Here is a 19,903-nt window from a genome sequence, read left to right as displayed (position 1 = left end):
TGAGAGAGTAATGCAGGTGATAATATGGGTAAGGGGGAAGGGACCAGAGGAAAGGATGGAGAATTACAACAGAAGTGGCTGGTCAGAACATGCCAGGTATTTTCACATTTTATTAGCTACAGTATAGACCCTAGAGCTGCCTCATTCCTTTCCCTTCCCCACCCCCCAGGACAGGGTCAGGCCTTCCCAGGAGCCCCTGCTTTTGCCGCCTGCGCCCGCTGAAACTCCTGTTGCAGCTGAGCGAGGGTCTCCCTCTGCTGTTCTGACTGCCGCTCTAGGTCCCGGAGCTGAGATTCATATCGCTTACTGAGGAAAGGCAAAAAAGCAAATAAGGAGAAATTAGTGAGACTTACTCTTGAGGGTGCTGAAGACAAGGAGGAGACTGGTGAGAAACTTGAGGTCTAAGGGGAATATGGAGAAAAGGGGATGCCCAGCAAGGAGTTGAAGGACCTGGTCAATTGGGGGCTACTCTGGAGAATGACTCTACAACTGTTTCTCAACACCTTTATCCCAACGGATCAGGTACATCACAGTGGGGTGGAAGGAAGACTCACATCTCAGCTGTGATGTAGTCCAGCCTTTTCCCCACTGTGGCCCGAGCTTCCCCCAGCTCCTGTTTGACCAGCACGGGCCCCAGAAGTTTAAACACCACGTTGGACCCATCCAGCAGGGCCAGTTCCTGATGGAGGAGTGGGAAAAACACGATCAGAATCACTGCCAGGACAGGTCCCTCCTCGCCCCACAAATCTCAGTCTCTCACCTCCTTCACGATGTTATTTTCTGTTAGTTGTGCCTCTAGTTTCTGCCTCCCTGACATGGATTTACTCAAGTCTGACGGATGGAAAGGTTTGATTAGAGACATCTCAAGTGCCACCCGACCACCACAATCCTGGTGAGAAGGTGGAGCTGAGGAGGCAGGCAAGGATGGGCAGGTGGGACAGGGAATGGGAAGAATATAGAGAAGGGGAGGAGCCGCAGGCTGGGGCCGGGGGTGGGACAGAATACATTGTTTGGGTATAGACTTGGGTTGTGAGGAACTGCCGCGAGGTCACCCCTACCCTGCTCCCTTACCTTTCTGCAGCTGTTGATATTTCTCCACTTCTCCCTGTAGCTTCTTCTGGATTAGCTCAGCCATGGCGGGGACGAAAGCCTGCGGGCAGCGGGAGAGGGGCGCTGGGTCTCACGCTCTGGAAGGTACCCGGGCTCCCCTTTCTGGCCTGCGGAGGTGACAGCCCTCTTGAGAGGCAGCCCCTCGGGGCACCCACTGCAGTCTCTCCTGGTCCGAGATAGCGACTCACCCCCGGCCTCAGGGAGTGACAGGCGAGACGGAACCCCGAACCCCTCAGCCGAACCGCTCCCCGACTCACGCTCTCCCTTCAGTATTGGTGAACCCGGAAGTAAATAGAGAATGCTGGGGGAAAAACGGCGCCGGAAGCTGTCGGCCGATGCACGCCGGGAAATGTAGTTCTAACATGGTCAAAGAGTGGCGTCCTGCTAAAAAGACCAGACTCGGAAGGATTTAAGGCAAGATGGAGAAACCGAGATGGGAAAAGAAACTGCACGGTTGCTTGGGTCTTGGCCTCGGACTGCCCACCTTTCATCACTTGGGCATAAGTTGCCGCACTGGGGGCCTTGGCCCCGCCCCTCAGTGGAGAGCGCGCCCTTATTAAAGATGGCGCCGAGGAGGATTCAGACCTGGAGCGGCCCGGATTGGATGAGGCCCGGAGGACTTCCGGGAGCTTTCCATCCGACTGTGGGACTGTGGAGAGGAGTTTGCACGTGGATCGTGGTTCGAGTGGGCTAGATGGAGACAGTCCCCAAGCCGGGCAGTAATGTCCCACCCAAGAAGGACAGACTGCAGGCGCAGAAGAAGGTAGGGACCTCCTTGGGGTGGAAAGGAAGTTTTTAGTTGCGGGGTTGGAGGAGCGGGGGGAAGGGCAGCGGAATACGAGGGATACTGCTCTGCTGGTAGAAACCGCGGCGATACTGGGAGCAAGAGACCACTGGGACAGCTGCCGGAGCTTCTCCAGGTCCCCCTCGTAAACGGAAGAGGAATCGAGAGCTCTGCCCCCAGAAGCCAAAGAAAAATGACACCTCAAAGAAGTTTCGGCTCTCCAAGAAGCCCCGAGAACTGAAGAGTCCGGGGCCTCAGCGGAGCTTATCTGGGGTGAGCCTGGGACCTGCCGGGATGCCGAGGCAAGTCGCCTTGTGCTTTGAGGGTCGCGGGGTTGGGGTCAGCTCGAGCCTGTTTGTTAATTGCCTCCTCCCTGCCGCAGGCCCAGGACCCATTTGCAGGCCCCGCCCCCGTCAGTGTGGAGGTGGTTCAGAAGTACTGTCGCATTGACAAATCTAAGGAGGTGAGGACTAGTCGGAGAGTGGGGAGCGGTTGCAGGAGGGAGTGTCTGGGTGAGCTGAATGGAGGCGGTGCTGTCCTGTGACCCCCACATCCCTTGGTCCTTCTCCCACGCCATCCGCACCACCGATGTTGTAGGTACCACATCCGAAGACCAAGACCCGACGCCGACTTGTGGCGGCTGAAGCACAAGAAGAGGAAGCAAGTGTCAGAGCTGCTCGATTTGAGCTTCTGCTTGCTGAGGAACCTGGGTGAGTGGACCCTAATGTGGGCCTCCCCAACCCCTGCTTTATGGGGCTCTCATTTCTGATTGTGATGCTGGGACACCCACTTCTTATTAGGAAGCTTTAATGCAACCATAACGCTCATTTGCAGGTTTCTGGAAGGAGAGGATGGGGAGGACACGGCAAAGATTCGCCAGGCTGACATCGCGGAGGCTGTGGACATTGCAAGTGCAGCCAAAGTGAGCCTGAGACTGGAAGAGGGGCCAGTGGGTGGACTGATGGCACAGAGTAAAATGGGAATGCGGACTAGAAGAGAAAATTCCTGAAAGGAACCAACTCTCTTTTTTCTTTTCTTTTTTTCACTGTTCCCTTTTCCAGCATTTTGACTTGAACTTGAGGCAGTTTGGACCCTACAGGCTAAATTACTCTAGAACTGGAAGGTAAGGTTGAATTCCAGTGACTTTCAGTTCAGTCGCTCAGTCGTGTCCGACTTTTTGCGACCCCATGAATCGCAGCACGCCAGGCCTCCCTGTCCATCACCAACTCCCAGAGTCTACCCAAACCCATGTCCGTCGAGTCGGTGATGCCATCCAGCCATCTCATCCTCTGTTGTCCCCTTCTCCTCCTGCCCCCAATCCTTCCCAGCATTAGGGTCTTTTCCAATGAGTCATCTCTTCGCATGAGGTGGCCAAAGTATTGGAGTTTCAACTTCAACATCAGTCCTTCCAATGAACATCCAGGACTGATCTCCTTTAGGATGGACTGGTTGGATCTCCTTGCAGTCCAAGGGACTCTCAAGAGTCTTCTCCAACACCACAGTTCAAAAGCATCAATCCTTCAGCGCTCAACTTCTTCACCGTCCAACTCTCACATCCATACATGACCACTGGAAAAACCATAGCCTTGATTAGATGGACCTTTGTTGGCAAAGTAATGGCTCTGCTTTTCAATATGCTATCTAGGTTGGTCATAATCTTCCTTCCAAGGAGTAAGTGTCTTTTAATTTCATGGCTGCAATCATCATCTGCAGTGATTTTAGGGCCCAAAAAAATAAAGTCTGACACTGTTTCCCCATCTATTTCCCATGAAGTGATGGGACCAGATGCCATGATGTTAGTTTTCTGAACGTTGAGCTTTAAGCCAACTTTTTCACTCTCCTCTTTCACTTTCATCAAGAGGATCATTAGTTCTTCTTCACTTTTTGCCATAAGGGTGGTGTCATCTGCACATCTGAGGTTAATGATATTTCTCCCAGCAATCTTGATTCCAGCTTGTGCTTCTTCCAGCCCAGCATTTCTCATGATGTACTCTGCATATAAGTTAAATAAGCAGAGTGACAGTATACAGCCTTGACGTATTCCTTTTCCTATTTGGAACCAGTCTGTTGTTCCATGTCCAGTTCTAACTGTTGCTTCCTGACCTGCATACAGGTTTCTCAAGAGACAGGTCAGATGGTCTGGTATTCCCAGTGACTTTAGCCTAGCCCATCTCAGCCATAGCAGTGTACATCTGGGTTGTTGACTTGGGGAGGGTCTTATTATTTGCTTGCATGTGTGATGAGTGTGCATGGCAACATCTCTCCTCTCACCTGGAGAGGAGGAGCTGGCATGGGACAGACCCTTGAGTCTGGGCTCCCCCCCCTCCCGCCCCCCCACTCCTTGTACTGACACCCTGCCTGTCCTCCACCTCCAACAGACACCTGGCTTTTGGAGGACGCCGGGGTCATGTGGCTGCCCTCGACTGGGTAACAAAGAAGCTCATGTGTGAGATCAACGTCATGGAGGCAGTGCGGGACGTCCGGTCAGTGGCCTCGGTCAGCGGCCGGTGGGGATGAGGCAGCCCATCACTGGTCGAACGACAGCCGGTGATTCCCCTTCACATGGCACTGCTCCTCCGGCCCCTCAGGTTTCTGCATTCTGAGGCACTGCTCGCTGTCGCCCAGAACCGCTGGCTTCATATTTACGACAACCAGGGCATCGAGCTCCATTGCATCCGCCGCTGTGACCGAGTCACCCAACTTGAGTTCCTGCCTTTCCACTTCCTCCTGGCCACAGCTGTGAGTGACTGCAGAGTACAGGGACTGGATGGCAGCCCTGAGAAGACCGACCTTCCCCTGGGGTCCCAGTAGGGGGAGGACAGAGGCCAACCCGGCCTCCTTCCCTCTCTCTCTCATACAGTCAGAGACAGGCTTTCTGACCTACCTGGATGTGTCCGTGGGAAAGATCGTGGCAGCTCTGAATGCTCGGGCTGGACGGCTCAGCGTCATGACTCAGAACCCTTACAACGCCGTCATCCATCTCGGACACAGTAACGGTTGGTCCCTGGCAGAACTTTAACCTTCACCATCCTGTCTTGCTTTTCTTTTTTTGGCCATGCCACGTGGCTTGTACGATCTTCGTTCCCTGACCGAGGATTGAACCTTGGCCCAGAGCAGTGAAAGCTCTGAGTCCTACCCCTGGACCACCAGGGAATGCCCCAGCTTTTTGTCTATGTTTGTACTTAACGAGTCCCTTCGGGTTGCCCCTCTCCTCCCCTCTTTCGTTACCTCTTGGCCCTGAATCCCCCTCTTTCGCAGGTTTAATCACCTCAGCGCCCTATTAGTAACTTCTCTTCTCCTCTGATGCCCAGGGACTGTGTCTTTATGGAGCCCAGCCATGAAGGAGCCACTGGCAAAGATTCTCTGTCACCGAGGTGGAGTCCGGGCTATGGCAGTAGATTCTACAGGCACGTAAGTCAATTGTTTGGGCCTGAGGTGCTAGGGGGTGGGGGCTGTCTCAGCTGGAGAGAAAGTCCTCAAAGGCAGTGTGCCTTTGGGAGCACAGACTCTGCACCCAAGCTGCTTGGGTTTAAATCTTGGTGTTATCTGTGACCAACCATGTTGGCAGGCATGTTAGGTGACCTCGGTGTACACAGTCTTCACCCTGAGATTGGGGATATGAGTATCTTGCTCAAGGGCCAGAAGACTTATTCTGTAAGGAGCCTGATAGTAAATATCTTAGGCTTTGTCAGTAACAGAGCACAACTGAGTGTTTTATGTAGGTTCTTAAATAACAAGAGAAGAAACAATGGATGGGAAATTGTTAAGCAATGAAATGAGAAAAACAATTGAATGCAACATTTGTGTAATATAGGTCTACTCTTGGAAAGAATGGGATTCCTGTTTTTGTTTGTTTTTCTGCCATGCCGTGTGGCTTGCGGGATCTTAAGTTTTCCAACCAGGGATGGAACCCGCCCCCCCTTGCATTGGAATTGTAGAGAGCAGGGAAATCCCTGAATTCCTGCCTTTGAACATAGCACTTAGTTTAGTTGAGGTTCAGAGTTAGTGTTCCAAATCATCCAACTCAACTGCAAATGTTTATCTACAGCTGCCAATTTGTGAAGAGGTTTTGGGTATTTTGGGCTTCTCTGGTGGCTCTAACGGTAAAGAATCTGCCTGCAATGCAGAAGACCCGGGTTTGATCCCTCGGTGAGGAAGATCGCTTGGAGAACAGAATGGTTACCCGCTCTAGTATTCTCGCCTGGCGAATTCCATGGACAGAGGAGCCCCGTGAGCTGCAGTCCACAGGGTCACAAAGAGTCAGACACGACTGAGCAACTAACACTTTCACTTTTGAGTATTTTATCTTTGCAAACATCTTTTCACACAGATGATAAGATGGATAGTGCTTGAAATGCTCTGAAGTGATATGTGTGTCACTGAGATTATAGTGTGCTAGGCAGCAGTACAAAGAGATAAGATGCTTTATGTGGTGTCTGCTTGACTGTCATGCTGTGCTATCTTAGCACAAAAAGCAGCCACAGAATAAGTAACCAAGTAAGTGTAGCTGTGTTCCAGTTCAGTTCAGTCTCTCAGTTGTGTCCGACTCTTTGCGACCCCATGGACTGCAGCACACCTCCCTGTCCATCATCAACTCCCATAGTTTACTCAAACTCATGCCCATTGAGTCAGTGATGCCATCCAACCATCTCATCCCCTGCTCCTCTTCTTTATCCTCTTCTCCTTAATCTTTCCCAGCATCAGGGTCTTTTCCAATGAGTCAGTTCTTGGAATCAGGTGGCCAAAGTATTGGAGTTTCAGCTTCAGCATCAGTCCTTCCAATGAATATTCAGGACCGATTTCCTTTAGGATGGACTGGTTGGATCTCCTTGCAGTCCAAGGGACTCTTCAAGAGTCTTCTCCAGCACCACAGTTCAGAAGCATCAATTCTTTGGTGCTCAGCTTTCTTTATGGTCCAACTCTCACATCCATACATAACTACTGGAAAAACCATAGCTTTGACTAGATGGACCTTTGTTGGGAAAGTGATGTTTCTGCTTTTTAATATGCTATCTAGGTTGGTCATAACTTTTCTTCCAAGGAGCAAGCATCTTTTACTTTCATGGCTGCAGTCACCACCACCTGCAGTGATTTTGGAGCCCCCCAAAATAAAGTCTGTCACTGTTTCCCCATCTATTTGCCGTGAAGTGATGGGACCAGATGCCATGATCTTAGTTTTCTGAATGTTGAGTTTTAAGCCAACTTTTTCACTCTTCTCTTTCACTTTCATCAAGAGGCTCTCTGGTTCTTCTTCACTCTCTGCCATAAGAGTGGTGTCACCTTTTCCTATTTGGAACCAGTGTGTTGTTCCATGTCCAGTTCTAACTGTTGCTTCCTGACCTGCATACAGGTTTCTCAAGAGGCAGGTCAGGTGGTCTGGTATTCCCATCTCTTTCAGAATTTTCCACAGTTTATTGTGGTCCACACAGTCAAAGGCTTTGGCATAGTCAATAAAGCAGGAGTAGATGTTTATCTGGAACTCTCTATCACTGTGTCCCAGTATGACTTTATTTATGAACACTTACCCTGGAGTTTTCAAATAATTTTCACGTCTTGAAATATATTTCTTCTGATTTTTTTCCCAACCACGTAAAAATGTGAAAACCATTCTGTAGAGCTTGTAGGCTCTACAGAAAGTGGTGGGCTGGTTTTGTTGACTCATGGGCCGTAGTTTGCCAAGCTTGGCCTTCAATTAGGAAACTGTTGTTGCTGTGAACTGCAGTTAAGGTCTTCAGAGTCGCACCTGGTGCCTGGTAGGTGGGGAGTGCCGTTTCATCATCGTCGTCAGAGACAACTGTTCTCTTTAGGTGTGGCTGGTGCTGTGAGGGCTTTGGGGTGGCCGATCCGCTTTGAACGTCCCTGCTTCCTGAGAGACTGTTTGCGTTTCCACAGCTGTTTTGTCTGCTTTCTATTGTAGGTATGTCTGGATCTGGCAGACTCTCTTTCCCACAAGTTCCCACGTGTTTTTTCTCAAATTCTTTCATCCATCAGGCATTCACTGGGTGCCAGCTGTAGGCTGGGTTCTGGAGTAAGGCTCTGGGGGTATAAGGATGAATCTGCCCTGGTGGGGTGTTCCAGTTACACTTTATTTACAAAAACAGGTGATGAGTTGATGGGCTGGGTGAAGCACTCAGGTTCTACTCAGTCGTGTCCCATCACCCCACCCCCTTATACCGCGTCCATCGCCGGATGCTTCACCCCCTCCCACAGCTCCTCCTGGCTTGCTCCCTTTCTGCCACATTGCCCTCACCCAGAACACAACATCTTGGACACTAGCTGTCCACATAGCTTCAGCCATCGGTCACGGCAGACGCAGAAGCACTGTTGGCTGAGTGCTCCTCGGGAGCCCAGGCCCTGCTGGTGGTTTTGGCTGCATCACTTCATTACCGCTCAGGACCTGTGCAGTCTTGGCTGCTTTTCCCCTCCAAGGTCTGCTGCTTGCCATTCTTGCCATTTCACAGTGCCAGCCTCTGGCTCTTCCTTCTTTTAGCGTGTCCTGGGTGCTGCTGTGAGAATACTTTTTCCCACGTATACCACCGCTCAGGAAGTCAGGACGTGGAAGCCCAACGGCTGTCGACTAAGGAAAGCCCGCTGACTGCTCAGGCCCCCGGGAACCCCCTAGTTGTGTCTTTGGGGATCAGTGGTTTGGTTCTGCCCCTTTACTCCATGTCTGTGCCAGTCTGGCTCTAAGAGAGTAGGGGCCTGTCCCAGGGCCTTCTGCCTTCTGTGGGCCCCTGGACCCGAGCTGGACTTGACCTTCCCTGGGCTGCCTGGGTCAGCTGCTTCTGCTCAGGGCTCCATCAGTTGTTCACAGAGGTTTGGCCAACAGCCCAAAGCCAAACAGCTCTGGCCCTTGACTTTAGGCCCACCCCTGTATCGCTCTGGTCCTCCTCAGGGCTGCCTCAGACGGGCCACAGGGGCTCCAGAGATGACGCGGGCTGTCGTCCTCAGCAGGCTTTCTGGAAGCTTGCATTAGGATTGGACTGGACTCTCAGAGTTGAACTGTTTCCTGCAAGTTCAGTAGCATGGTGGCATGGTCTGGATGCCCATCTGGCTGCTGGGTGGGCGTCTGCACAGAGGATCCCAGAGGTGGGTGTGGGGGCAGGAGCCAGCGGGTGCTTTTGAGTTGTTAGCTCAGTGAAGGCTGTGACCTGTGTTCCAGGAGACCTCAGCAAGTCCTGGTTTGAGCTCATGACCTCTCTCTCGGGTGGAGCTGGGCCCTGTCTGTCTTGTCAGGACAGGTATCCAGCTAGGGCTTGCATCAGTCCCATCACAGGCCAAGTCTCTGCTCAGAGGAGCTCCTTAGTGTCTTCTTCCTGGGCTCACAGTCAAGGTTAAAATGTGAGTCTTTGGCTTCTGGCAAACAGACATGCCCTGACCTGGCTGGCCCCGCTTCAGCATCTCTGAGCAACTTGAACATCCATAGAAACTCCAGTGTCTGAAAGTAAATGTCTTACGTGGTACACACGTCCTTAAGAGGATTTTTGACAATTTTTTTAAAATTTAGCTGTAGCGGGTCTTAGCTGCATCACATAGGGCCTCTCTAGTTGTGCTGAGCAGGCTTGGTTGCTCCATGGCATGTGGGATCTTAGTTCCCAGAACAAGGATCGAATCTGTGTCCTCTGCATTACAAGGCGGACTCTTAACCACTGGGCCACCAGGCAAGTCCCTTTTTCAAGAGGATTTGGTCACCAACCTTGCCCACCCTCCTAGGGAAAGGGGCCCTCTAGCGCATCACTTCCTTGCTTCCTAAGGTTTTCTCAGGTCCATGCAGTCTTCACCTTGTGGCCTGTCACTGCCAGAGAGCCATTTTGGGGACTACTGGTCTCCCATCTGACCTGCAAGATCCTCTGCAGTTTGTCTCCTCTTGGCCATATTCCACCGTCTTCCTGTCTCCACATTTATTTGAACCTGCTGTGTATCTCTGTTTCTTGTGCCTTTTTAAAATGAGTCTTATTTAAACCTTTGCAGTTTTCAGCTACAGTCTTCAAATTGCTCCTCGTGCTTTCTGTATTTATCTGTCTTTGGCCGTGCTGGGTCTTCAGTGCTGCGGGGGCTTTTCTCTAGTTGTGGTGAGCAGGCTTCTCATTTGGTGGATTCTCTTGCGGACCATGGGCTTCAGGGCATGAGGGTCTCAGTAATTGGGGCGTGTGGCCTCCACTCCCAGGTTCTAGAGCACAAGCCCAGCTGTTCCACGGCATGGGGGATCTACCCAGATCAGGGATTGAACCCTTGTCTCCTGCATCGCCAGGGGGATTCTCCAGCACTGAGCCACCAGGGAAGCACTCTTGTGCTTTCCTCACTAGATCTTAGCCAAAAGGCCAAGAAGCAATCCTTTTGTGCTTTCTTGAGTATTACCTAGAAAGGCTCAAGCCCCACGAAGCCCTTGCTGACCACTGCCATCAGCCTTTCCCCCTGCTGACCGCTGGGGTGCCTGTCTGCAGTGCACCCTCACACCTGAGTGTAGATTGTTGCATGCGTCCTCCCTTTCATTCACATGTGGTGAGAAAACAGTAAAGACACAACTCTGACTTGAATTCTAGCTTTACCACTCACCCCAGTCCTTTGTTTGAGCCTCAGTTTCCTCTCTATAAAAGGGAAATGAAGAGGTGGAGTGCGTGGTGTGGTGGCAGCAGTCCCGTCCTTATCAGTCTTCTCCCCCAACAGACCTGCTGCTTCCTGCTGTGATTAATTTCCCCCTCTCACTCCCAGGCACATGGCCACCTCTGGCCTGGACCACCAGCTGAAGCTCTTTGACCTGCGAGCGATGTTCCAGCCTCTGAGCGCTCGGACCCTGTCCCAGGGAGCGGGGCACCTGGCATTCTCCCAGCGGGGACTGCTGGCAGCAGGAATGGGCGACGTGGTCAACATATGGGCAGGACAGGGCAAGGCCAGCCCTCCTTGCCTTGAGCAGCCCTACCTCACGCACCGGCTCTCAGGCCACGTGCACGGCCTTCAGTTCTGCCCCTATGAGGATGTGCTGGGGGTGGGGCACAGCGGGGGCATCACCAGCATGCTGGTCCCTGGTGAGCAGGCAGGGCTGGGGCTCCAAGCGGTGACCTCGCGATGAAGGCTCTTGTGGGCTGGACCCTGAGACAGCGGGGGGCACGGGGCCTGGTCAGGCTGGAGCAGGTTCCAGTTCCACGCGTCCCCTCTCCCTCCAGGGGCTGCTGAACCCAACTTCGACGGCCTGGAGAGTAACCCATACAGGAGCCGGAAGCAGCGGCAGGAGTGGGAGGTGAAGGCGCTGCTAGAGAAGGTGAGGACGCGCCTGCCCCCCGCGGGCTGGGGCGGGGATCTGAGGAGGAGTGGGTCCCAGCAGTGCCTCTGTTTTCCGTCCCTCTTTGGCGTCACCTTCCTATGGCTCCTTACCCGTCCTTGTCCCTCTCTGTCACATCCAGGTGCCCGCCGAGCTCATCTGTCTGGATCCACGAGCCCTGGCAGAGGTCGATGTCATCTCTTTGGAGCAGGCAAAGAAGGAACGGGCAGAGAGGCTGGTATGGAGCGGGGCCCCCCGGGCGCCCCTCACCTGCGAGTCTTGTCCCCACTGCGTCCTCCGAAGTGCAGCTCCCTGCCTTGGAGGCTGCTGCAGCTTTCACTCCCATCCCCTCCCTCAGGGCTACGATCCCGACGCCACAGCTCCCTTCCAGCCGAAGCCGAAGCAGAAGGGCCGAGGCTCAACCGCAAGTCTGGTGAAGAGGAAGAGGAAGGTCATGGACCAGGAGCATAGGGTGAGTGGGCGCCGGGGGTGGGCCAGGCGTCCTGCAGGCCTCGCCCGCCTGCTGCTTCTCACCTCTCTCTTCCCACCCAGGACAAAGTCCGCCAGAGCCTGGAGCAGCAGCCGCAGAAGCACGAGAAGGCCAAGCCCACGGGGGCCCGGCCATCGGCCCTGGACAGATTCGTGCGCTGAGTCAGGCTCCTGGGGGCCCGGGAGCAACATTCTCTCCCCACGCCCACCTGTGGGGAATGACCTGTCCCTGGAATGAGGAGGGAGCAGGGAGCCCCCTTCCTCCTGGGATGGACAGCTGGTTCCTGGGGTGGGGGTGAAGAGGGGGGTGGTCGGTATTAAAAAAGAATGTGGACTTTTGGATAACGTGTCTCGACCATCCTGGGAACCTGTCCCCTTGCCCGCGTGCAGCCGAGGGCTGCTCTCCGACTCGGGGGGCCATGTCTCCCCTCTGGTCCCACCCATCTTGCGGCTGCCATGGCCTTGTCCAGCTCCCTAAGGCCTTCCTCCAGGGAGAGGTGTGCTCCCTCTCCCCCGTCCCCGGAGATGGCCTTCCCCACCAGCAGGCTCTGGTAACCTCTGGGTTTCCCAGGATTCTGTTCTGAGACTCCCGGACCACACTGTACTCAAAGAGGAAAAGAGACAAATTTATTGCGGGGCCATGCCCCTCCCCTGCCGTGGCTGGAGAGAACCAACCAGCGTGTGCGGGACTTCCTGACGACCATCTCTGGGGCTGGCAGGCCAGGCCCCAGGTCCCTGCTGTGTCCCTGTCTTCAGTGACAGCTTGAGCACCTGTGTGGGGCAGCCTGGGAGGAAGAAGGTGGCGGGGTGCTGGCTGGACCCTCCGTTCCACACCCCTCTCCTGGGCCCCCAGGTTCTCTCAGCTGTGAAGCCAGGCTATTAACCGGCATCGGAAGATGCCCAGGACCCCCTGGAGCCAGGAGCAGAAGGGTACAGTTCTTTCCCCATCAGAGCCACCCACTAGCTTCCAGGCTTCCTGCATCTCCCAGGGGTCCAACTTGTGGGATGTCAGCAGGAACTTCCCATAGCAGCACCGATCCAGGGGGTAGTGGGTGGCACCAGCCAGCTTGACACAGTGGGTTGGGGCGAGGCCTCCTCGGCGGGCACTTAACCCCACAAAGACATCCTCCAGGGGCAGAGGGGGTGCCTGGCTGGCCACCTTCAGGATGAGCTGCACAGCGGAAGCTGATAGCACATACCCCGTGCCTGAGGCGTAGGGAGGAAAGGGGCCCCAGGAGGGAGGCCACTGCTCCTCGGATACCTGGTGCTTCCCCCCTGGTGACCGAGAGGGGTGTACCCGCCAATGCACGCGACCCAAGTACAACAGAGGCACCGGCTGGCTCCCCAAGGTGGGGCTTCCGTCCCACTTCTCATCTCCAGCCTTCGCCTTTCTCGGGGGCCCCATGCCCGCCTCCCATTGCTCCCAGCGGCCTCCCCGCTTGACCAGCTCCGACACCAGTTCGGGGACGTTGACGAACACATCATCGTCGGTCTTGAGGATGTAGCGTGCCGTGGGGCAGTGTCTGTCGGCCCAGCTCAGCCCGCTGAGGGTCTTGAGGGTGAGGTTGCGGTAGGAGTCCTGGAAGGCCGCCTGCATGATGTCCCCGTGGGCCGCCGACTCCCACACCAGGTCGCTCCCGCGCGACCCCCAGCCGGGCTCTCCCAGCAGGAAAACAGTCTGCACCCTGAGCCCGCGGGCCTCGCGCAGCCGGCCCCAGGAGGCCCGGATGGCGTTTCTCTGGTTCAGGTTGTCCGGGGCGGTGCACACCAGGATCAGCAGGAAAGGAGGGGGGCCGGGCGTGCCGCACGCCGCCTCGTTGGGAATGAGGAGGCGGGGCAGGGCCAGGGGCGGCCCGGGCGAGGCCGGGCCCGGGAGCAAGGAGGCCAGGGAGAGGCTCAGCAGCTCCTCCCCGAGGCCGGAGGGCCCAAAGAGGGTCCAGATGAGCAGGAGCAGCAAGGCGGCCAGGAGCAGGCGCCGGGAGAGGCCGGGGCGCATGATGCGGCGCGGCCAGAGGACACCTGCGGGGAGAGACCGGGTGCGGTTAGAGGGCGCGGGGCGCGACTCTCAGCGGCCTCCAGCGGGCCACGCCGGGGACGGGGCGGCGGCCGGCGCCGTCGCCCTGAGGTGCCGTCGCGGCGGGGCCCGCGGGGAGGTTACCTGGTCGGCGCGGCCGCCGAGGCCCGGCTCCATGGCCGGCTGTCTCCGCTCGCCGCCCCTCCCCGCCGGAGGGCGTGGCGTGTGCGGGCCCCGCCGGCAGCTCCGCGGCTGCGCGCTCGGCGGATCACAGACCCGAGGGAGAGGGGGAGGTGCAAGGGGGTCTTTGCCCCAAACGAGGACGCAGGATTGGACCCGCGGCCACCGTACTCACGGCGCGGCCCCACACCCACCCCCGCGCGGCGGGGCTCAGCGTTTCCGGGTCACCAACACCAACATCTCCAGCCTTCGGAGACGTAGGGTGGTCAAGACCCACAGATACTCACCTAACCGGCCACTGGCTCGGCAGCTACCTGCGCAAGCCCCAGCACCCCGCCAGCCAGCAACAGGGAGCCGGGCCTCGTCAAGTCCGAGGGCGCCCCCTCGAGGGTGACTGTGCGGCTCCTCCCTCTGCCTACCTGGAGAGAGGGCACCGCTAGGGAAAAAGGTTGCTTTTGGTAGTGGAGGGTGGCAACAGTAGAGCTTTAATAAAGACCAAGAGTGTTGGAGTTCCCTAGAATATACCTGTCAACGCAGGGGACACAGATCCCACCCCAGGTCCCGGAATTCCTCATGCCCTGTGGTGTTGGAGAAGACTCTTGAGAGTCCCTTGGACTGCCAGGAGACCCAACCAGTCCATCCTAAAGATCAGTCCTGGGTGTTCATTGGAGGGACTGATGTTGAAACTGAAACTCCAATTTGGCCACCTTATGCAAAGAGCTAACTCACTGGAAAAGCCCCTGATGCTGGGAAGGATTGGGGGCAGGGGAGAAGGGGACGACAGAGGATGAGATGGCTGGATGGCATCACCGACTCGATGGATATATGTTTGGGTAAACTCCGGGCGTTGGTGATGGACAGGGAGGCTTGGCGTGCTGCGGTTCATGGGGTCACAAAGAGTCGGACACGACTGAACTACGGCAACTACCCAGGGACCACCACTACTGCGCCTGCACACTACCATGCCATGGAGCCTGTGCTCTGCACTGAGTAGCCATGCTCACAGCTAAAGAGACCCCGAGCGCAGCAAACTGAACAGAAAGACCAAGACATGGTCGACTGAGTGGGACATCAAGCAAGAAGGAAAAATGACCAACAGGGCCCAGTGTGAAAGCATGTTCCCCATTAGAGTTCCCAGAAAAATGCAAAGAACCACAAGAAGGAAGCCGTAACTGTATAAACTATTTATTAATAGCAACACCCACACATTTATTTCTTCTTGGACACACCCACAGTGCGACCACGGCGGCCTGTGGTCTTGGTGTGCTGACCTCGGACACGAAGTCTGCAGTGAGAAAAGAGAAAGGTCTCAGGTTACTCACCATACAAATCAAAGCTCTGGGAAAAGACAGGGCATGCGAGTCCCCTGGGAGTCTAAGGACAGATGAACGAGTCCCCACTCACCCCCAGAAGTGGCGCAGCCCCCTGTGGGCCCGAATCTTCTTCAGTCGCTCCAGGTCTTCACGGAGTTTGTTGTCTAGACCGTTGGCCAGGACCTGGACAGACAGGAGACGGTGAGGGATGACTTCTACGCCCTAGTCTCCTAGGGCCAACCCCAACGGGACACCCTACTTTTCTCTAAGCTCTCCCATCTCAACACACACCTGGCTGTATTTTCCGTCCTTCACGTCCTTCTGTCTATTTAAGAACCAGTCTGGGATCTTGTATTGGCGTGGATTCTGCATAATGGTGATCACACGTTCCACCTGGCAGGCAGGACAAGGGTCAGGTCCAGACAGCCCCATCTCCAGGCAGGCCCAACCCCCAGCCCCTCTCCCGTCCTCACCTCATCCTCGGTGAGCTCTCCTGCCCTCTTGGTGAGGTCGATGTCTGCTTTCCTCAACACCACATGAGCATATCTTCGCCCCACACCCTGAGGAGAGGTTTTAAGAGTTGGGTGAGTCTGATACTTTGGGCTTCCTCTATAGACCCATGATTCAAAAAGCACACAAAGGTAGGGTCCAAAATAACTTCTACTCTTCCAGATATAAAGCCTAATCATTAAAGGGGAAAAAAAGTTTTGATACCCCCTGAAAGCTGCAGCACCCAAGATGTGCTCCAGCACCTTCTGATTTCTACACTGTGGAGATGAAATTGATGCCTCTCAGAGTCAATGCAGCACCAAGGCAGCAAGATCAAGGTTCTCTGAATTAACGGTTAAGGGGTAGCATTGTCAGTTGCTCATGATGTCAAAGGGCCACAGGCCATGATCCTTTGGGCAGGTCCCTGCATCCTATGATCAAAATAAACAGTGAAACCAGTGGCATCCTATCACCACCAACACTGTACTCCTTGCCACCTGAACTCACGAGCCAAATAGATCTGGAAAGTGAAAGACTGTGCTGGGTTGAGTAGTGTTCCACCAAATTTCTGTTCATCTGCAACCTCGAAACATGGCTTTGGTTGGAAATAGTTAAATCCAACAACTGGTAATTCTTATAAAAAGAGAGGGCACAGACAGGCAAGAAGGCCATGTGATAAGGTGAGACACCAGAGTGATGCAGCTGCCAAGACAAGGAAACCAAGGATGCTTGGCATCCAGAACTGAGATTAATTTTCTGTTGTTTTAAGCCAACAAATCTGTGTCACAGAGGTCCCAGGAAATTGGATTTCCTCTCTGTAAGAAAGTGACCAGGAGATCAAATTACCAGGTTGATTGAGAAGAGACTAAGATCTAAGTGTCTCTCAAATTTAAATATTTACAGGTGGTATATGTCTGAGATTTACTTTAAAATACAAGTGGGTAGGGAAAGGTAAAGATAAAACAAGATTTCTAACTTTCAGCTAGATGACACACTGATTGTTGTTCAGTCGCCCAGTATAGTGTCCAACTCTTTGCGACCCTATGGGCCGCAGCACGCCAGGCCTCCCTGTCCCTCACCATCTCCCAGAGTTTGCCCAAGTTCATGTTCACTGCATCAGGGATGCTGTCCAGCCATCTCACCTCTGATGCCCTCTTCTATCCTCAACCTTTTCCAGCATCAGATGACCAAAATACTGGAGCTGCAACACCAGTCCTTCCAGTGAACATTCAGGGTTGACCTCCCTTAAGATTATCTGGTTTGATCTCCCTGCTGTCCAAGGGATTTTCAGGAGACCCTTGGATACATCAACAGAGGGCCAATAATTTTCCCTCCTACTTTTTAGTGTTTAAAACTTTTGATAAACAGCTTTTTTTCCCCTTAAGTTGCTGTCAAGCTTTCTGAAAGCCCTATTTAGATACTGGCTTGCCAATTTTGAGAACCAATAGGTATTGTCCAGTCATTGTGACCAGTTCCAACCATGTTTCCAAACAATCCAGATGACCAGTTATCATCCTGCTTTAGAGGAAGGGCCAACCTTAAGGAGTATTCATAGCAAAAGTGTACAAATGGAAACAAAAGAAGGGATCATGGCATAGAATAATCTTGCAGATGTGTTACCTCTTAGCAAATACCCTTTTCTGCTTATGCCAACTTCAATACCTCACCTTTCCCAATTAACTCTGCTCCTTTCATTTTTTGAGGAATCCCTCAACGCAACGCAGGAGACCAGGGTTCAATCCCCTGGTCGGGAAGATTCCCTGGAGAAGGAAATGGCAACCCACTCCAGTACTCTTGCCTGGAAAATCCCATGGACAGGGGAGCCTGGTGGGCTACAGTCCACGGGGTCCCACAGAGTCGGACCCGACTTCACTTTCACTTTCTTCCTACTCAGCCTCCACCCCCAGCAACTCCCTTCCAATTTCTAAGTATTACTCGACCCCACGTTTCAGATCATTAACAAAAGACCAGGTACCTCTAAGCTTCAGCTGTCTCACCAGAGGAAAAGCCAGCAAAAGCTGACTTTCCACACAGTTAGCAAAACCCCAAGTACCTGTGTATCTCTAGAATAATCTTTCCCAGTGATAAGGAGGGCAGGAGGTCCCCTAAGAAATTCTTATCAAAATACCTATTAAGTACTGGAAACTGCTTTCAAAAACTGTTTCTAGGTTAAGACATATACTTAAGGTAACAAATAGCAAACTAGTTAATTTCAAAGAGGCAGAGAGAAAGGGTTTAACAGAAGCATCCTACCAACCATGGTCATCTTTTACTTTCACTATCTGACCTAAGCATTCTATCAATCTTTAAAAACAGAACAAGCAACCTCAGAGATATAGCAGGCTCAGTTCCAGACCACACCCAACAATACTGAAATAAAGGGAGCTACATGGTATTTTGGTTTCCCAGCACATGTAGTTACATAATCTATTAAGTGAGCAACAGCCTCTTCTATCATCTGAACTGTAAGCAAGTCTAAATCTTTTTGCAATTGTAACAAAGGTCACTGATCACAGGTCAGAACAACAAATACACTAGTGAAAACGTTTAAAGTATTTCATCAAAATGTGACAGATACACCATGCGAGTAAATGTTGGAAAACTGTCTTGAGAAGAGCTGCCACAAAAAACACATTATCTCTAAAGCTCCATAAAATGAGGTGAGCCTGCACTGTATTTTTCACTGCCTTACTAGTTTCACAGAAAAAGATGAAAACATGCAATGTACCATTTAAGAATGAAAGCCGTGCTCCTTGAATTACAGAATGAAAAAGTAAATGTGACAGATCTCACACAAAAAAATTATGATTGCTGTTTTAAACAAACTAAGTATTTTAACTTATCATAGTGTCTTCTGGGGATTCTAAGCAAGAAAGGCCTATCCTTGGCTCCATGGAGTGTAAACATATTGGCAGAAAACATTCAGTCATTTCCATGATTGAAGAAAAAAAATTTTTTTAAAGGATAACATTCCCATCTGGAAGGTTGGGAGTTCATTAGGTTCAGGGAGATATCCAAGCTTGCATTCACTGACATAATAACAATAGGTGTCTTCATACTTGGAATCTCTTGGCATTTCTACTCACCTTTCAGATGGTACAATTATCCAATTTCCCCATTCCCTAGGTGACATATCTTGGTTTGACCTGAGACTACTCTTTGGCTTTTCTCACTTACCTTTTGGGACAAATGGGGAAAGGGTTTAAGAGAACTGGTTACTCTCTTAATCATTTTTTTTTTAACCTAGCAGACAAGGTGATCCGGTTGGGACTCCCCTCACCTTGCCTCAGTTTCAGCTCAGGTGTTAACAACTCAAGTTTAATTTATAGTCTCTAGTCCTTACCCTGCGTGTGTGTTAGTCGCTCAGTCGTGTCTGACTTTGTGCGACCCCATGGACTGCTGCCCACCAGACTCCTCTGTCCATGGAATTCTCCAGCAATAATACTGGAGGGGATTCTCCAGGGGATCATCCCAACCCCAAGGATCAGACCCTGGTCTCCCGTATTGCAGGCAGATTCTTTACCGTCTGAGCCACGAAGGAAGCCATCAGTCTTTACTCTACTTTACCTTAATTGCAGTGATGGCAAAGGCAATTTTCCGCCGCCCATCGATGTTGGTGTTGAGTACTCGCAAGATGTGCTGAAACTTCTCAGGGATTACTAGAGACTGACAGAGATAGAGGAAGATATCAAACACAGTGAACTACTACCAAGCCGTAACCTCAAACACGAACAATAAACTTGTCACACAGGAAGCAAGAAACCCCCGTCAGGTCTTCACGACACAACAAACTCCTGAGCCCTGCAGACAGCAGGAACATGAAGTGTTCAGGCCCGGGAAAACGCAACCTCGGGGAAGAAGCGGGTCTCCTGCCCTTTCTCAAAGTACACTGAGTGGCGGAGACTGAGGTCCCCACACGCGCCCAAACCGTTCCAGCGCCCGGGGAGGGACTTCCTCCGGCCCCAGTCCCCAGAACTGGAGATCTTTAGTCGTCCTTTTCCAGAAGCGCGATCCGAGGCTCCACCCAGAAAGTTGCAGGCCCTCAAGACAGGACATTTTCAACCCTCTGACAACAAGACCTTCCCTGACCCGGTCCCGATGTCGCTAGATCCCCGCAAGGATTGCACTCTTACCATGGCGGCGGCCCAGCGGCGGCGTGTAGGCCTCCAGTGGAAGAGAAAACGGAAGTGACGTAACAGCCTTATATTGCTACCAGGCGGAAAGGGCGGAGCTATCTGAGCAAGGAGCTTCCGGAAACTATGCAA

At 53.1% G+C, this 19,903-nt stretch overlaps 4 protein-coding genes across 9 annotated transcripts; 1 reads left to right on the top strand and 3 right to left on the bottom strand.

Moving 5' to 3' along the window:
- Positions 1 to 75: 75 nt before the first annotated feature.
- On the bottom strand, positions 76 to 1,393 carry PFDN6 (prefoldin subunit 6). Of its 4 annotated transcripts, none has more exons than XM_081520008.1 (5): positions 1,368 to 1,393; positions 1,072 to 1,217; positions 761 to 831; positions 555 to 679; positions 76 to 306 (listed from the first exon to the last, which is right to left on the bottom strand). In XM_081520008.1, exons 2-5 carry the CDS (start codon positions 1,133 to 1,135, stop codon positions 177 to 179), a joined length of 390 nt encoding a protein of 129 aa, XP_081376134.1. In that variant the 5' UTR covers positions 1,136 to 1,217; positions 1,368 to 1,393; the 3' UTR covers positions 76 to 176. The 4 variants fall into 4 exon arrangements, with proteins under 4 accessions (XP_081376134.1, XP_081376135.1, XP_081376133.1 ...); XM_081520009.1 differs by having other exon boundaries at positions 1,072 to 1,150; XM_081520007.1 differs by having other exon boundaries at positions 1,299 to 1,381.
- Positions 1,394 to 1,755: 362 nt separating this feature from the next.
- On the top strand, positions 1,756 to 11,984 carry WDR46 (WD repeat domain 46). 2 transcript variants are annotated; one of them, XM_081519961.1, is made up of 15 exons: positions 1,756 to 1,873; positions 2,120 to 2,167; positions 2,277 to 2,357; positions 2,492 to 2,604; positions 2,729 to 2,816; positions 2,956 to 3,017; positions 4,273 to 4,377; positions 4,483 to 4,633; positions 4,755 to 4,890; positions 5,206 to 5,305; positions 10,607 to 10,920; positions 11,059 to 11,153; positions 11,296 to 11,391; positions 11,512 to 11,625; positions 11,706 to 11,984. In XM_081519961.1, exons 1-15 carry the CDS (start codon positions 1,805 to 1,807, stop codon positions 11,802 to 11,804), a joined length of 1,671 nt encoding a protein of 556 aa, XP_081376087.1. In that variant the 5' UTR covers positions 1,756 to 1,804; the 3' UTR covers positions 11,805 to 11,984. The 2 variants fall into 2 exon arrangements, with proteins under 2 accessions (XP_081376087.1, XP_081376086.1); XM_081519960.1 differs by having other exon boundaries at positions 1,973 to 2,167.
- Positions 11,985 to 12,247: 263 nt separating this feature from the next.
- Positions 12,248 to 14,202, bottom strand: B3GALT4 (beta-1,3-galactosyltransferase 4). Of its 2 annotated transcripts, none has more exons than XM_081519987.1 (2): positions 14,124 to 14,202; positions 12,248 to 13,661 (listed from the first exon to the last, which is right to left on the bottom strand). In XM_081519987.1, exon 2 carries the CDS (start codon positions 13,636 to 13,638, stop codon positions 12,502 to 12,504), a length of 1,137 nt encoding a protein of 378 aa, XP_081376113.1. In that variant the 5' UTR covers positions 13,639 to 13,661; positions 14,124 to 14,202; the 3' UTR covers positions 12,248 to 12,501. The 2 variants fall into 2 exon arrangements, with proteins under 2 accessions (XP_081376113.1, XP_081376112.1); XM_081519986.1 differs by lacking the exon at positions 14,124 to 14,202 and adding an exon at positions 13,801 to 13,867.
- An 803-nt stretch (positions 14,203 to 15,005) lies between these two features.
- On the bottom strand, positions 15,006 to 19,816 carry RPS18 (ribosomal protein S18). Its single transcript, XM_081520002.1, has 6 exons — positions 19,772 to 19,816; positions 19,206 to 19,304; positions 15,623 to 15,709; positions 15,441 to 15,542; positions 15,241 to 15,332; positions 15,006 to 15,121 (listed from the first exon to the last, which is right to left on the bottom strand). Exons 1-6 carry the CDS (start codon positions 19,772 to 19,774, stop codon positions 15,046 to 15,048), a joined length of 459 nt encoding a protein of 152 aa, XP_081376128.1. The 5' UTR covers positions 19,775 to 19,816; the 3' UTR covers positions 15,006 to 15,045.
- Between the last annotated feature and the right edge of the window lie 87 nt (positions 19,817 to 19,903).

The sequence above is a fragment of the Giraffa tippelskirchi genome, chromosome 8 (assembly GCF_054371585.1).
Source record: "Giraffa tippelskirchi isolate mGirTip1 chromosome 8, T2T-mGirTip1v1.2.pri, whole genome shotgun sequence".
Classification (NCBI taxonomy): domain Eukaryota; kingdom Metazoa; phylum Chordata; class Mammalia; order Artiodactyla; family Giraffidae; genus Giraffa; species Giraffa tippelskirchi.
This window is presented reverse-complemented; position numbering and strand designations above follow the sequence as displayed.

Coding starts and splice junctions, on each gene's coding strand:
- PFDN6 (XM_081520008.1), bottom strand. CDS start 1,135: ATGGCTGAGCTAATCCAGAAGAAGCTACAGGGAGAAGTGGAGAAATAT. Junction 832..1,071: donor ATATCAACAGCTGCAGAAAG/GTAAGGGAGCAG, acceptor TCCATCCGTCAG/ACTTGAGTAAATCCATGTCA. Junction 680..760: donor AAAATAACATCGTGAAGGAG/GTGAGAGACTGA, acceptor CTCCTCCATCAG/GAACTGGCCCTGCTGGATGG.
- WDR46 (XM_081519960.1), top strand. CDS start 1,805: ATGGAGACAGTCCCCAAGCCGGGCAGTAATGTCCCACCCAAGAAGGAC. Junction 1,874..1,972: donor GACTGCAGGCGCAGAAGAAG/GTAGGGACCTCC, acceptor CTCTGCTGGTAG/AAACCGCGGCGATACTGGGA. Junction 11,626..11,705: donor TCATGGACCAGGAGCATAGG/GTGAGTGGGCGC, acceptor CTTCCCACCCAG/GACAAAGTCCGCCAGAGCCT.
- B3GALT4 (XM_081519987.1), bottom strand. CDS start 13,638: ATGCGCCCCGGCCTCTCCCGGCGCCTGCTCCTGGCCGCCTTGCTGCTC.
- RPS18 (XM_081520002.1), bottom strand. Junction 15,710..19,205: donor TTGCCATCACTGCAATTAAG/GTAAAGTAGAGT, acceptor ACCTCTCCTCAG/GGTGTGGGGCGAAGATATGC. Junction 15,333..15,440: donor AGGACGGAAAATACAGCCAG/GTGTGTGTTGAG, acceptor CTGTCTGTCCAG/GTCCTGGCCAACGGTCTAGA.